This window comes from Chenopodium quinoa, unplaced genomic scaffold, assembly GCF_001683475.1.
Source record: "Chenopodium quinoa cultivar QQ74 unplaced genomic scaffold, ASM168347v1, whole genome shotgun sequence".
NCBI classification, from domain to species: Eukaryota; Viridiplantae; Streptophyta; class Magnoliopsida; order Caryophyllales; family Amaranthaceae; genus Chenopodium; species Chenopodium quinoa.
This window is the reverse complement of record NW_018745459.1, coordinates 1-16,762: the sequence shown is the minus strand read 5'-3', so window position 1 is coordinate 16,762 and position 16,762 is coordinate 1. Positions and strand designations below refer to the sequence as shown.

General features: G+C 36.2%; 2 protein-coding genes across 2 annotated transcripts; both read right to left on the bottom strand.

Annotated features, from left to right (window-relative positions):
• Positions 1–8,688: 8,688 nt before the first annotated feature.
• LOC110714700 (TPR and ankyrin repeat-containing protein 1-like) lies at positions 8,689–11,568 on the bottom strand. Its single transcript, XM_021893226.1, has 5 exons — positions 11,220–11,568; positions 9,727–10,653; positions 9,491–9,623; positions 8,932–9,309; positions 8,689–8,718 (listed from the first exon to the last, which is right to left on the bottom strand). Exons 1-5 carry the CDS (start codon positions 11,507–11,509, stop codon positions 8,689–8,691), a joined length of 1,758 nt encoding a protein of 585 aa, XP_021748918.1. The 5' UTR covers positions 11,510–11,568.
• A 417-nt stretch (positions 11,569–11,985) lies between these two features.
• LOC110714699 (probable helicase MAGATAMA 3) lies at positions 11,986–14,638 on the bottom strand. Its single transcript, XM_021893225.1, has 6 exons — positions 13,971–14,638; positions 13,540–13,867; positions 12,639–12,900; positions 12,331–12,547; positions 12,035–12,217; positions 11,986–11,991 (listed from the first exon to the last, which is right to left on the bottom strand). Exons 1-6 carry the CDS (start codon positions 14,451–14,453, stop codon positions 11,986–11,988), a joined length of 1,479 nt encoding a protein of 492 aa, XP_021748917.1. The 5' UTR covers positions 14,454–14,638.
• Between the last annotated feature and the right edge of the window lie 2,124 nt (positions 14,639–16,762).

Here is a 16,762-nt window from a genome sequence, read left to right as displayed (position 1 = left end):
TAATGCAATCCCAAAGGAAATTGCAACAAGAAGGGACAATAAAGCCATAAGCTGCGATTTCAAGACCAAATCGGCAAATCCCCCCACCCACCCCCTCAAAAAAAAAAAAAAAAACACACCTTGAAACGAGGAGAGCATTGATTGCAGCAGATAATAAGAAGGCTTATATACAGAAATCAATATAGCTAGAGCAACTTACACATCCAAATAGAATGTACTAATATTACCTCAAACTCCAAGCCTTTGCACTCAAAGATTGTCAGCACAAGGGCCTGTCTGCCAACAAATTTGCCTACTTTGTCTCTCGCATGATCATCTCTGACCATTATCACCTGTTCGGATCCAAAGCTAATGCTATTGCTGTTGTCACCTTGACTTGCTTTGTCTTGAAAAATCTTTATGAGGGCATCTTCGCAATTTTCACAATCCAGTAGTATTGGAAGTTCCCCACATAAGAGACTAGTTTCCGGTTTAAGGGGATCAATAGAATTGGGAAAAAAATGCCAGATAAGGTCAATAACACTCTGAGCTAAATTTAAAACTCCAGCATGAGTCCGAAAATTTTGGCTTAGTTGAAAGGTAGGAGATATTAGCCCTTTAATCTTCTTTTGCTCATCTCCAACAACTTCCATATTATTGAGAAACTCCTCGTAGAAAAGCTTTCTTATATCCTCAAATCTAAAATCAATGCCTCTAGCAATAGTCTGCGCAGTGTCACCTGCAAATACAAAGCCTTCCTCCACATTACTGCATATGTACTTGAAGAGGGCAAGTTGCTTCATGGTTAGATCCTGGACTTCATCAATATAAACAAAATCCATGAGCTCACCTTCATAATTTCACACTTAAAACGACAAAGCAGATCATTCACTAGATCAGCCAAATCAAATTCTCCTCGTACAACCTTCTTTTTCTCATAGTCCCCAAATACCTTATATATTACCTCTCTTTCATCCTCACTGAATTTTGATACTCGGGCCTTAGATAATTGCATATAACTCTGCAAACTCAGATTGTTGTTATCACCCTCCCCATAATGTAGCCTACCTTTTATACAGGAATTAATCTCGGTGAAAACTCTTAAAGGATCAAGCTTTCTTGTGAGCTGGGAGTTGAAATGAGGCCAATAAGATGATCTAAATTTCTCAAATGTAACCTCTTTCCTTCTTACTGCTGAACAACCAGTCTGAAACTTGCAGTTTCCATATAACAGATTTTCCTAATATCCGTAAATCTATCAAAATATGACAAACCAAAGCTTCTATCAAGCATCAGCAAAAACATATTAAATGTTATCACAAGTGGAAAGGCATTTAAAGGAATATCTTGAAAAGACTCTGGGATGTCCTTGAACTTCTCATATTCATCCATTTCAATCACATCATTGAAGACACATCCCTCACCAAAGTTTTCTCCGTTAACAAAGCTGTTAACAACCATAAGATAAATCAATAATGCTAGAACACAAGCCAACTTTTAAAAAACGAGAATGAAAAGTGCATTTTCTTATAGAAGATTTTCTAAAAAAGGAGAATGAAAAGTGCATTTTCTTATAGAAGATTTTCTCCACAGGCAATTAATAAGTGCTGTAACATTTTATCAATACGGTCCATACTAGAGTACACCAGCAAGTAAGCTCATTTGCACATACACCAGCATGGTAGCTCATTAGCATATGAAGTATATTATATATTGCAGGGGAAAAAGATAATGAAAAGGTTCACAGACCTCTTAAGATTTTGATGTGGTGTTTGACGGCAAAACAAAGTTTTGGATTTACGGTCACAAAAAGTTGGCGAAGGGGCGCTCCCATTCTACCAGGAGCATTGGTTGAAAACTCACTCATCAAGGCGTCATGTAGATTTCCTTCTGAAACTATGTGATGTTGTTGTTCCTTTTGAAACAACTTCATCACCAACACTGTTGTTTTACCTGTGCCAGATCGTCCTAAAATGAAGGTGCTTTTGCCATTGAAAATTGCCTCTCTTTCTTGGTCTGATACCTCAAAGGGACATTCAAAAGCAACCCATCATACGCAGACATCAAGTGACTCAAGACACCCTCAGAAAATGGATAGAATTTCATAAGCAGCAAACTCTCCTTGACTTTTGCATTCTCAAAAAAAGCTTGTTCCAACACTATCAGCATCCAAAGAACTTGTTGATTTTGCGTTATTAACAACTTTGAAACCGTGCAACATCAAATGAAGTAAGTTTCTTGGGAGTTCCAACTTCCTACATAAACAAACATAGAGAACATTAGGAAAAGATGGAAAGCCACATCTGGTGCTTCTTTTCATCTTTTGTCAACATTTTCTAGACGCACATACAAAGGTACAGATAAACAAAGGTAGTTTCTTTTAAGCTCAATGCAGCAGCATATTAATTCTTATGGTGCAGTTGTGTCGTCTAAGCACTTCAGTACATCTTTGGAGACTGATCGCTCACTGAATTTAACTTGTAAATAGAATGATATACAAATTATATAAAGAGAATATACCCCTGGAGACATTTTTCTTTGCAGCATGCAAGGAATTCATCAGTAAATGCTCCATATATTATGTCAAGTTTACTGACTAATGCTGGTACATCTTCCAAATGCAAGATATCCCAGACCTTCAAGATTTGAGTAGCATATCCCTGTAACCTGATTATATCATTTGTGCAAATGATATACCGACCCTCAACCTCAAATTGTTTTACAATTCTAACAGCACTTTCACAGACCAGATCAGTGTTCTTATTTTTTGGCCGCCAGCCATTAGCTAACTTCAAAATAAAATTCACCACAAGCTTCTTAGAGTAGATTGAGGGCAGCTTGGCAAAAGATTTGACAAAATTCTCACTGAAGACAACCTACAAATTAAAGGATTGTGAAAACTCAGTTTAATGTTGCAATATTATCACAAAATTCAACAGAATATGCATATTTCTGGAAGGATAGAGCAAAGGTATACCTTCCACCCTGAAGCTTTGAAAATATTATTATCCTTATCAAGCAAGTCTTCAAGTTCATCCAACTTGCTTTTAACATCTACAATGACTTTAGCTAAATTCTCGTCTTCTTCAGCATTAAAGTAACAGCTGTGCAGTTTGGCATCAGAAATAATATCTTTCCAGAAAGTATCTGCTTCAGCAAGGGTTTCCTTGTTCCCCAGTATCCAGAGGCAATGCCTACAATTGTTTAAAAAGAGGAAGAGCAGGTTTACTTGATTAAAAAAAAGCCAACAGAAACTATAATTAGTCCAGAGACATCATCCTAAGTCATACCTGGCCCTACTCGAAGCAACATCAGCCATTCCATGATCTAAGCGGAACTCAGAAGATCCAGCAGAATTGGATCTTACAGTAGATACTATAACAATATCTGCTTCGCCACCTTCCTGGAATCCTTCAACTAATTTCACCTTCAACTCAAAGTTTAAAAGCTTTTCATATCTTTTCCCAATTCTTCTCTCAATATCCTTAACTTGTGCTACACCTTGAGATACTATACACACAGAAATCTTTTGGCTGTAGCACTGCCATTCTGTGTACAACAGCAAAAACTTCAGGTATCATGGAAATCATCATATTGGAAAAAAGCTTTATAATAGACCAATCTCTAATCTTAACATCTATGTACATGTTTTGAGCAGATGTAAGAGCCACATTAAGAATTTGAGCAACCCATACCAAACCTAACTTATGTACAAAAAAGTTGACAAGGAATAACAGATATAGCCAACAACCTATGTTACTTGGATTCTTCATTTACCTCAAGTGCCCATGTTAGATTCTCAACACTTAAACATAAATAGGATATATTAATATATATGTGTTTAGGCCAAAGCCAAAATCATAGAAAATTTTCACAAAATAGCACACTTGGACACGTACCCATGTCAAACAAGAATACCCAACTCAGAACAACGGAGTGAACAACAACAAAACCACGAATCACCCTTACCCGTAACCAAGCTGCACGGTCCTTAAATATCGAGAAGCCCGGTTAGGGTTCGGACTCATCAAACACATTCACATAACATTTGTTGGTTGAGACTTGACATGCAAGTATGCAACCCACTATCAATAATAACTAATCACAATTTACACTACTCAGAGAACAGTCAAATACACACATAAAGGAAACAATCCACTCCTAATACGTTTAAAAGGGCGGTTTACCTTTGTGCAAACGTTGCACAATATTCATCAAAACTGCCACTTCAACCAGATTTCTAGTGTTATGCCCATCATCATCAACTTCTTCTCTTCCTTGAGAGATGTTTATAAATGAAAATGGACCAAATATTTTTCCTATAAGATTATGTAGCTTACATTTCTTACTTCTAACTTTTCTTGAAGAGAGCATTTGATCTCTTACAATTTTTTCAATCTTTCCGGATTCCAAATCCATAATTCTCTTTCTTCCCCTGCGTCAAATCATCAAGAACCAAATTCAAGTAAATATTAGATTTTATAGCCTAAAAAATCAAGTTGTGTTCAAGAAAATGATCAATAACAGACATGAAAAAGTTGAAATTACAAAGAATGAAACAAACCCAGTTCAAGAATGATGATGATTTATGTTGTGGGTGTTAAAATGAAGGAATTTTGGTAGTCATTTTGATTTATTTTTAAGTGGGATTTTCAAAAAATGGGTTTATTTTCAAGTGCGATTATTGATGATAATGGAAATGATGGGGAGAGAGATGAAACGTCACTACAGCTTAGCAGTTGTGGCACGGGGTACACTGCATATGTTTGCCGCCATTGATTATATTTATAACGTCTACTCCATAGTTATTTTTTGTGTGCACCCCGTAGTATTGTTCTACAATGTGTCATTGTGTACTACGCTAATACCCAATTCATACTCAGCTAGTAAACTTGGTTTAAACTTTAAACTACAAGGTATTTCTTCGTTTCTTATTTTTTACCCCATAGACAAATGTTACTTTATTAACTTTTAATTGGAAAAAATGATGAGAGAGAAAAGTAGTGGGTTAAAGGGGTGATTGTGAGAGTAAAAGTGTAATCCTATATGTTCAAAAATAAAATGGGTCGAAATTAAAATGACGGCCTAAAAAGAAAATTGAGGCAAAACAAATAAGAGACCAAGAGAGTAATTATTGAGCGATTTTTTCTTTTTTTTTTGTTTATGCAGTATGAGTAATTGTTGTTTTACATTGTGTAATATGCTAGTACCTCCATATTTTTTTTGTTAATCTCAATTATTGTATAAAATTGCCAAAAAAAAAAGAAGATAAGAGTGGGTGCAACAAAATATTTAGACGATGCAAGTGAATTCCGTAAATAGATAGGTGGAAATAAGAGGGAGCCCCAGTTAATCATCGTGATGAACAAAAATTGTTTATTTGGTGACATTTCTGTAAATAGAAACATATCAGTCAATATGACATTTTCGTAAGTAAATCAACATTTTCTTTATATTACAGGAACACGTCAAGGGTGTGGATTGTGATACACGCTAACTTAAACACACAAATAATTAGGTGTGTAAGAAGTAATTCTTCATAAAATTTAAAAGTTACGAAATACTTCGTATAAGAAATTAATGTAATAAAAAATCAAAAGCTAAATCAATCTTACCGGAAAGGGTGTAAAATAATTTTCTTAACACTTTTTTTTTTTTTTTTTTTTTGCACTTAAGTTTATTTTTCACATTGATTTTTTGTAATGGATTTGAGAATGAGGTTGGCAACATAGAGCAAAACTAAGGAAACTAGAGCTTCTCTTCCTATTGTAAAAAAGAGGTATTTGACAAAGTTGGGCACGGCAGTCGGCAGGGTAGCACAAAGAGTATAGGACTCATGCAGTAAAGGGTATTATATATTAACATAAGATGGAAGTTAATGGTGTAAGGATTAAAGTGTTCAACTAACTTGCAATCAACCCACAATAGCAATGAACAAACAAGCATAACAATCAAGAACAACTTTGAAGGAATTAAAGCAAGTAAAAGGAAGACAATGTTACTGTGGGAAAACCCGAGAACCGGGAGAAAAAACCCACCCTTGCACTATGGAGTAATATTGATGATGAATGAACTCAAGAATTACAAGCATGAATTGTATAGAATTCAAATGCTCCTCACAAACCCTCTCAAAACCTCTCTATGTGTTTAAATGTTTGTGAATAATCAACAAAGAGGCTTAGAAAAGGTATATATAGTCTAGGTAGAAAATACAATCCAACGGCTAAGATTAAAGCAAATCGCACAAGCCGAAAACGAAGCGACGAAATAGGGAGCAGGGAGGTTCGAACCGAAACAGCAGCCTGACCTACTGACTTAAAACCGGGTTCGACCGAACTTTTCACAAGTTTGGTCGAACCTTAACAATAAGGCAGCTTCTATGCAATCTCCTTATGTCTCCATGTATTTATCTATCTCCACACTAATCCTAACAAATGGTAATCCACTTCCCTGAGTTAAAAGATATAAGACAAGATGAAAGTGTTATCAATAACTTCAGCTAGATTAATGTCTGCTATTTCAGATATTTACTTGACACAGGCTAGCAAACATAATTTAGCAACTCAAGCAAACAATGCAATTAGCTGACATTACTCAACAAAGATTGGAATTCAAATCTTTCACATATTAGGCAAATAATGATCTAGTTTTGCCCTCAGTTTTCGTGTGATGATGGAGCTTCGGTTCTTTACTTGATCATGTAGGATAAGGTTGTACCATTCAGTGGTAAACACAGCAGCAGCATACCATTTTGTCGCATAATACATTCGAGCAGTTGACACTTGACCCCATTGCCTTAAATAATCCGACTCCATCAAAAAAAGGGTACATTCAAAAATATGATCCAATCCTACTTTTGCAAATCATAGGCATCGAATCAGCAGAAAACTTCTGAAAGATATTCAGATACTCCAGCATATTACAGCCAACTGAGAGTAACTCTGAACACCAGTAATGTCGAATAGAAGTCACCAAATGTTCTGTGCCAAGTCTTTGATTATTCTTTTTCGGATATTTCGACACCCATTCAGCATCAGGATAGAGCATAAAGTAACCAGTGTTTGGATGCTTTCGCACGCCAAAATAATGTAGACAGAAGTCCCAGTGATTATCATGTGCTGGTAAACTCTTTTAGGTGTTCCAAGGTTGTCAAAATCTTCTCTTTCCAGGATGACCAAAAGTATATCAGTTTTTCAACTGAGACCTGGCCACCTGAGATCATTTCTCGCGAGTCAGATTCCCATTTAAATGGTGAAGTCTGAGTCTGAAGAAGGATTTCAAGAATTTTTCTAGTACATATGACCTCCCATTTCAAATTCCCGCTTTTTTGGGAGACTTCTAACTGCTTCTCCAGTTCAGACAACCCAGTACTTTGAGTTGACAAAAGCAGAACTTCTGTATGAATTTGTTTGTGAAAATCAGCTGAAGCATTGAGAGCAGAAGCTTCAGCTCTGGACAACATTCCTCTTTCAACAAAAGATCTCTTTCGAGCCAATTTTTTCCACCAGATGCCCAACAACATTTACCAAACACGTACCAAATATAGAGCCTAGAAGCATCCTCATAATTCTGAGCCTTTTCTAATAAATCTGCCTCACGTAAAAATAATCCTACTTTTCTTGCGATTCTTAGACCCTCTTGAATATCGCCCATTTCTATCTCTATGTCAATTCCCTCCTCATAACACCCTTGATTCCATAAGAAGGTCCTCATTGAATCAAGAGAGCTAAATTTCTTAACATACTTCATCATTTTTTTCTTGTCTTTTTTCTTATAGGAAGCATGAGCACAACTCTTCAGGAATTCTTGCTCAAATGTTATCAAGTCTATGCTTCCCTCAAGAGCCAGCTGTTTCCAGCTTTGTACGTACTGCAATCCTAAGTTAAACAATTTTCCTGTATTACATGCATGCAAACATTCTCTGTAGAGGTAATTTTCAGCATAGATCTCCGCAGCACGTGCATGAAAACCGGCCAAGGTATAGCAATGACAAGCCTTTTCAAGCTCAGAACTTTGAAAGTGCTGCAGATATATATCACCTGTAAAAAAAAAAAGTTCAATAGCGTCATTTCTGGAAATAATCAGTTCATCTGGGTCAGAATTCAAGGAAGTAAACTTAAATGTGAACTCCATTGGGTTTTAGGCTACAATTTCAATCATATAGTAAAAGTTCATTTTCAGGCTTAGGACAAGGTTCACTAACTAGGATTCATACTGCCCATTATACTTTTGTTTCTATTTTTTCAATGTTCATTTGCAAAGGACTGTGTCAAAAGTCTGCTATGTTCTAGCGAAAGAATTCAAGGTATATCAGTAATAGTTCCAAATAATGGTTTCTAAAAATAGCAGAATACATTGAAATTAGTAACTGTTTTCACTACTACCTGCTCTTTCATAATTGCCTGCATCATAGAAGCACTTAGCGGCCTCTTTGTTGTTATCTAGGCTTTGAAATATTTCAGCAGCTTCTGTAAGCATTTTGACTGCTTCAGAACTCAAGCCACGCATATGAGCAGCGGTTGTTTTAAGGCCAGTAGCACGGGCGTATTTTTCCCAGTAAGTATCTCCAGCTCGCCCAAAGCAGACTGCCGCTGTCTCATAGTTACTTACTTCGAGAAACTGCATATAAAGGTGAATCAGGATGCAAGGAATATTGAAGACAAAATAAATAGTTACAATAGTTCAAGTATGAAATCCTGAGTTCCTGACTCAGATAACACCACACACTGATGGTGACACCTAGCATGATGCCAGCAATTATAGGTACATCTGATAATGATTGAGCTATGATCCCAAAATCCTCAATGCTGATGCATTAGACTTACAAACTTACTAAATTTTAATATGAGCATCACATGGGTTCTCTAAAATCTATTAAACTAAGATGGTTAACATGAAATTGGAGGAGAAAACTAATAATGAATGTCTTCCAAATAAAGCCAAAAAACAAACCTTGAAACCTTGCGATTTCCATTCCTCCTTAGAGCTGGGAAATATTATTTCCTGAGCTAATGAATTGTCAAACTGTCTAATTCGGACCAGATTCAATTTTTTCCAGTAATTAGCCATAGGTTCTGCATGACTACCATGGCTCTCACAGATCCATAATCTTTCCTTTGCTCGGGTGACGGCCACATATAGTTGCTTCAATTCATGGCACAAACCACTATGTTTTGCATGATTGAACTTTGGAAAATGTGGAAATGATGAGCCAAGGTTCTTCTCTTGCATATATTTATATATTACACTCCAATGTTCTCTAATAGGTGATGATGAAAAGAAGTTGTACAAGAGAACGTCCTGTGATGATAAACATGTCACAGGGATAAGCTATTTCAGGATCACAGAATATCAAAGTGCATAGCTGGTATATTAAGCAACTTTTGCAACATAAAAATAAAAATAAGGCATCAAACAAAAACAATATAGAGTTAGAAATGTCAAGCGAGAACCTTATAACAATAATGAAGAAGTCAATGTCAAGAAATAGAAAAGCCAAACAGTTATTTACCTTAAACTCCAAGCCTTTGCACTCAAATACCGTGAGCACAAGTGCATGTCCTTTTACATGGCTTGGCATTTCATTTCTCACACTTTCATCTCGTACAATAATAACTTGTTCAGCTCCAAAAATGACAGTATTCCTGCCATCATTTTTATTGTCCTGAAAGATTTTCATGACAACATCTTCATCACCAGATGCAGACTCCAGCAGTATGGGAGCATCTCCATCAATAAAGACTGAACTCTGGATTAACCTTATCAATTGAGTATGGAAAGAAATGGTAGATAAGTTTGATGACACTGTGAGCTAACTTTAAAATCCCAGCATGGGATCGAAAGTTTTGATTCAGCACAAAAATTGGGCAGATGTTTCCTTGATCCTGTTTACTAGTTTTCACACACGGGCCTTGGAGAAAATTGACATAGAAAAAGCTTCTGATCTCATCAAAACTAAAATCTACACCTTGGGCAATTGTTTGAGCTGTATCACCAGCAAACACATAACCTTCTTTGACATTCTTGCAAACATATTTTAAAAGAGAAAGTTGCCGCACAGTCCAATCTTGAACTTCATCTATATACACAAAATCCAAGGCATCACCTTCATACCTTTGATGGCTGAACCGATGATGAAGATCATTCACTACATCAGACAAATCATACTCACCTCTTGTAAGCTTCATCTTCTCATAGCACAAGAATATACCATATATGGCCTCCCTCTCGTTCCTACTTAAGCTTGACTTTTTGCAGTCAGACAATTGAATATAACTGTCTAAAGTGAGTCTACCCTGTTCAACTTTTATTCCACCTTTTATACAAGAGAGTATTTCAGTGAAAACTCTTGAAGGATCAAGATCCTTTGTAAGAGTCGAATTGAAGTGAGGCCAGTATGAGACACTAAACTTATCAAAGCTTACTTCTTTCCTTTCCATCATTTGCAGCTCAACTGATTTTAAGCTACAAGTTTGTCTAGTTTTCACAAATCTATGGAAATATGAGGTACCTATTGTACCATCCAGCATGAGCAGGAACTTCTTGAGAGATATCACAAGAGGATATGACTCAGCAGGGATCTCCCAGAAAGAGTGAGGAATATCTTCAAATAGTTGCGTCTCATCATAAACTTGGATGCAGGTTTCCTTATTCAAGATTTCTCCACGAACAGTGCTGAAGCATCAGTGAGGCCAAATTCAGTACGACAACAGATATGAGATTATCAATATTAACAAAATAGCTTAGCATATAATCAAACATGCTCCAAGAGCATGCTCCTCAACATTATCACTAAAATTCCATTTGGTTGGACAGAAAACACTGCCAACTAGATATTGTTTTCCATGGACAAATTTGAAAGGGAAAATGCTACAAAAGATTAAGTATCCTTCTTTAGTACCTTAATAAAATTTAGAGAGAAGGAAAAGAATGGGGATGGTGGGAAGGGGATGAAAGGGAGGAGAGAAAGTAATCGGCAAGAAAAATAAGGATAATGCGGGAAGAAGAAAATGTCTTTGCACCCTTATACAAAACCAAACGAATTCCTCCTAACAGAAAACACCCTAAGAGGTGAAACAATTACACATATGAGATTGACAATTGACCCGAGAACACAAATCTATTGAATACTGAATACACTCTTCTTCCCTAATATATACGACATTTTTCTGTTTAAATTCCCAGAGACAATGTGGAGTTGACAATGTCACAATTGAGAATGTAAAGTATCTCACAGTTACCTTTGAAGATTGGAGATGTGTTGTTTTACTGTATGGCACAAGTTCGGATTAACTGTTACAAACAGTTGTCGCAGAATAGCGCTTCTACCCTCAAGCTTAATTGATGGGTCATCACACAAGGAAGCATCGCCATGTACCTCATCAGAACCACCCAAAGCCATGTGATATAGTTGTTCTTTCTGAAATAGTTTCGTGACTAACACCAAGGTCTTTCCAGTGCCAGACCTTCCTAACACAAAAGAGCTTCTTGGGTAATGAATTATTTCCCACTCGTTGTCTGTCACTTCCATGGGAAGCTCTAATGCCCTACCATCAGAAACAGAAATCAAGTGTTTCACTACACCGACAGATAAAGAGTAAAATTTTACTAGCAACAAGCTCTCTCGACTTCTGCCTTGTCAATACATCTTGGTGCTACATCATCGTCATCTGATATACTTGTTCTCTCAGCATCACTGCAACTCTTGTACCGAACAATATTAGAGTTGCTGCTCCAGCATACGGGAACTTCCAGCGTACTGAGCATAACAAATCAATTAGATAAATGAGATATTGCCAAAAAGGATTAATCATTTCAACAAGATAGTTTTCCTAATTTCGCAATCTTATAGATGCATGTTGATGAAAATGTAACAAAAGAAAGCATACCCTTCAATACATTTTTTCTTGCAGCATCTGACAAACTCTTCAGTGAATAAACCATAGTGTTTGTCAATTCTCTTAACCAATTCGGCCACTGCTTCCAATGGCAAAATATCCCAAACCCTCATAACTTGGAAATATTCTGATTCTTTAATGTCATTTGAGCATATGACATAGAGGCCTTGAACTTTGAATTGCTTGACAATTCGAACAGAGCTCTCACAAGGAGGATCGACTTTGATTTTCCTTGGTCGCCATCCATTTGAAAGTTTGCCTATAAGATTAAACACATGCATCTTTGTTTGGCTTGATTGCAGCTTTGAAAATGATTTGATGAAATTACTAGCAAAGAGAACCTAGGAAAAATAACATGAGCAATGTTCAGCAACAAGAATAGGTAAGCCCAAACTGAAGTGTTTAAGGTTCAACTAAATTGAACATCATTAATTTGATAAGAGGAGTTACCCACCTTCCACCTTGCATTACGAAAAAGCACACTATTTCCGCTGAGCAAATCATCCAGCTGATCTAGTTCCTTCTTAACATAAATGATTGTTTCTGATATTTTTTCATCTTCATTAGCATTGAAAAAACATTTCCGCTCTTTAGCATCGGTGATAAAATCCCTCCAAATAAGGTTGGCTTTGGCTAAAGTCTTCCCATTTCCAAGCACCCATAGGCAATGTCTGGAATCAAGAATGTAAATTGGAAAATAACTAGTGTAGGAAAAACAGCAGTGAAGCCTAAAAATTATTTGGAAGTACTTCCAAGACATACCTTGCCCTTGTTAATGCAACATTAAGTCGTTGAGGATTAGATAAGAAACCAATTTCGCCAAAGTTGTTAGATCTGACCAAAGATAGCAGTATTATGTCTTCCTCTGCACCTTGGAACGCATCAATTGATTTGATGTTCACTGTAAAATTTTCCAGATTCGAAAATCTCTGACCAATCATTCTTTCAATTGCCTTAACCTGTGCAGAATAAGGCGATATTACACCAATGCTAACTTTTTTATTGCAGGGTGATTTGCACCATCCTGCAAACAAGAAAATGAACCAAGACTAAGAATGCAGCAATAAAGAATTTTGTAAAGGCCAATTAGTGTATTAGATAAATAGAGGCCCTAAAACACAGATTTTTGTATAGAATGCAAGTGTACAATGCATCCCAAAAGTAAAAATACCAATTCAAACAATGCAGCTCTCGATAAAGAATGTTGAACCTAGTGAAAAAATGTCCAAAGCTAAAATATAGATCCATTTTCCAGGTCACTAAAGCCTGGGGTAGCACACATTCCATCAAGGAGAAATGGTGCGCCAAAATAATAAATTAGTTACTTGCTGAACATCAATACTACACCGTAACCAAAAAAAAAAAAAAAAAATACTCGCACTACTAAAACAAGCATTATTTTTCATGAAGAAAACGGCAATATTTCACAGTTCGTTCCTGCTCCGATGCTGGAACTGGAAGGTATTTTTCCAATTGATAAGGAATATAAAGACAATTACAACAGAATTTAAAAAATTCTAGTCACGGATCAAATCTGCATTTTGCAGCACATCCAGAAGCTAATTTTTGTAATGTGTTACGAAACTGAGAAAATAAGTAGGTTGATCTTTCAAGATAAAAATTCTGTAAGCAACCTGAAAAGGGAACTATCCGCGTGGCATACCTTTGTAAAGACGAAGTACTATAGCCCGGACAACTGCTGCCTCAACCATATTTTTTCTGCTTTGTCCATTATCATCAAATTCTTCTTTTCCCTCTGTAATATTTATAAATGAATAAGGACCAAAGAATAATCCTTCAAGGTAACGTTTCTCATAGCCGTCACTCTTCACACTAGGTGCATCAGTAATTTTGTTGCTGTAAAACATCCTCCTTGGAAATGCACTTATTGAAGGGTGCATTCTGTACTGCATGTTTAGTAGGTGTTTTGACCAGCCTAACAAACCTAATCTCTGAAATAAACTTCGGCCAAAATCAACACTCGCTGAAATCTGCATCAAAAAAAGGAAAGGTTTCTGGATCATATAAACAATCATAAGATTAAGTAAAATTTTAAGAGTAAAATAGAAATCAATTTTAGACCGATATTCTTACATGACTTTTCACCATGGCCTGTAGCTGGTACTCATCTCCTGCAAGAATAGCATGCCTTAGATCGGGAAGTTGGAGTGGTATAATGGACTCACACTCCTTCAACTGCGCAGCTTCATCAATAACCACAACATCGAGTGATTTTATAGGCGCATAATACAATTTATAGGAACTTGAAGCCGTACAGAATAACAAGGATGACATTTGGAAACAGAAATCCGAGATGAAATCATAATTTGTCACTTGGGGAAACTTAAGTTTGCCCAAAGAAACAATTAGATTTTGTAAAAGATCAAAGCATTCATCTCCCTTCTTTTCGAGAAGACCTAGTATATACACAATAGACTTCTGAAAGACTCCACTACAAGGAGCCAACCCACTGAGTTGACCAATATATTGCAACAGCAAACTTTCAAAAGAATCAAGCAAATCATAAAGCTTAGTCAAGTTCTCAATATTGTGTTCCTGAATGAAACTTTTTGCCATATGGGTACAAAAGATTGAGATGCATCTCTTGACAGGACCAATTAGTTCATTGAACTGATCTCTAATAGAATTAAGAAAGGATAGAAGTTGCTCTGAATTGCCAAGGCACCTATTCTGACCATGTTGTCCAGTGAGAAAATGATCCTGTGAAGAAAAATCCTGGAATTCATTCAACAACAACGAGAAAGAACAGCGCCAGCCACTAATGGGCTAAAAACCTCTGCTAGCTTCTTAACACGGTAGTCCAAATAAATATCTTCAATATCTGAACCTACATCTACCTGCTTCTTGCTCCAAACAAAAGTAAGCTGCCCAATGAGCAAAACCTATTGTCTGAATTCCTTGCAGAACACGCTCTCAACAGCTCTACAACCTGACTAGCTAATGCAGTAATTGCCACATTTGTTGTGGCACAAGCCAGGCCTCTACAGTTAAGCCTTAGCAGAATGCATAGCAATGTGCTGATCATCTTAGATTTACCAGTCCCAGGAGGACCCCATACAAGTTCAACAGAAAACTTGTCCTTACACTGTATATTTTTCAAAGAAGCCGAAATTGCATCCTTCTGAGATGGGTTTAGACGTGGTAAACCCGAACCAAGTTTGTTGAGCCAGAAATGATCAGTTTCTGAACAGCCATTGCCATCAGTTCCTTTGTCCTGCAAAATTGAATAATATATTATAACTAAGCCTTAAATGGGTTGTTGCTATCAATTATTTATGCATTATAAAATGAAATAGTCATATATAAGCATCCTAGTCCTAAATCAGCAACATAGATTTGTTCTAGTTGCCTCTCAGCTTCAAAATGTTATGATCATCATAGAATAATTACAGTCCAATCATTCTCCAAGTCGACTAATGTGCATAAACCTTTCTTTCTAGGATGATCCTAGTGATACAAATGACAAATAATATAACTATCATGAACATGTTGGCAAATGCGGAATAGAAGTTCATCAGCATTACAAGAACGAAAATACGAAAACTTCAACAATAAGACTGGAAGCATACCAAGGAATCACAGTGCAAGACCTTCTCGAGTAACTTCAAGTTCTCCTTCATGTGCAAAGCATTCCATATGCGTTCAAATGGAATCACATTAGTCAAAAATACAATAAGTAAATATTATTTTACAAAATCATTCATGTCAATCTCTTTAGACACAATCACTCTGATACAAGTAGCAGAAGTGTCCTCATCTGCATCATCCTGAGACATATTAACTACAGATGCTAGAACACATTTTCGCCCCGACTGTAGAACAGGTTCCTCAGCATCAAATTCAGAATCCATCAATACAAACACATCTCCTGGCAAAACATTATAAGTTTTGCTATCTCCACCAGCAGAATTAACCCTCCAATGATGAACCTTAACATTGTACAAAAAGTGTAATTTAGTATCTTTGGTAGCTTTACAACACGAAACTACTCTACCAAAAGGCGCTCTAGATAACATAGACAAATTTGAGCACAATTCGGCTCGTGCCTCCTCTAACAAAGGATACACAAATGCATCGAAATACTCGGTTGTCGATCGAAACAGACAAGGGATCTTCCTGACCTGTAGTTCACAAAATGCAGAGTCAACAACAGCAATAAAATCTTCTTACAGTATTTACTTGTTGGAATTAACTACAAATTAGTGAATCAACAACAAAATCAAATCTTTTGCCCTATCTATAATCTATCTAGGACTACAACTAAAGCATGCATGCAATTCATCATACAATTCAATTACACAATTTACAAACATAAAGTACCAACCATATAATATATTTTAAATAAGAGGAAATGAGGAACTAACCTTGTCATTGAAAAAGTTATCATCAAGTATATCATTAACTGACCATGAGATTAGATGATCAATAAAGGTAAAACCAGCATCATCTACATATTTTATCTTCTTCATTTTCTTTTCAAACTCTATATAATCAAAGAAAACATGCATGCAAAAATTTAAAAATTTAAAATAAAATAAAAAGACTAGATATTAAGAATGGATTGAACAAAGAAACACAAATAAACCCAGTTGTAACATTTCAATGTTTAAAGATTCTGGGTATTTTTTTTTTTTATTTATTGTGTTTTGAGTGGGATTTTTCTGGAAATTTGTGGGAATTTTGAGTGTAGAGTCGGGCAATTGAGATGAGACGATACAGATTACGAGTAGGAGTAATAACTAGTGCAGCTACAGTAGCTGTACAGTCGCAGAACAAGGTAGTGTAATCGTTTCCCGCATTTTGTTCTACGTCACTACACTAAAGAGTAAAGACCATTAATTTTTGTTGTTGTAACTTGTAATTGA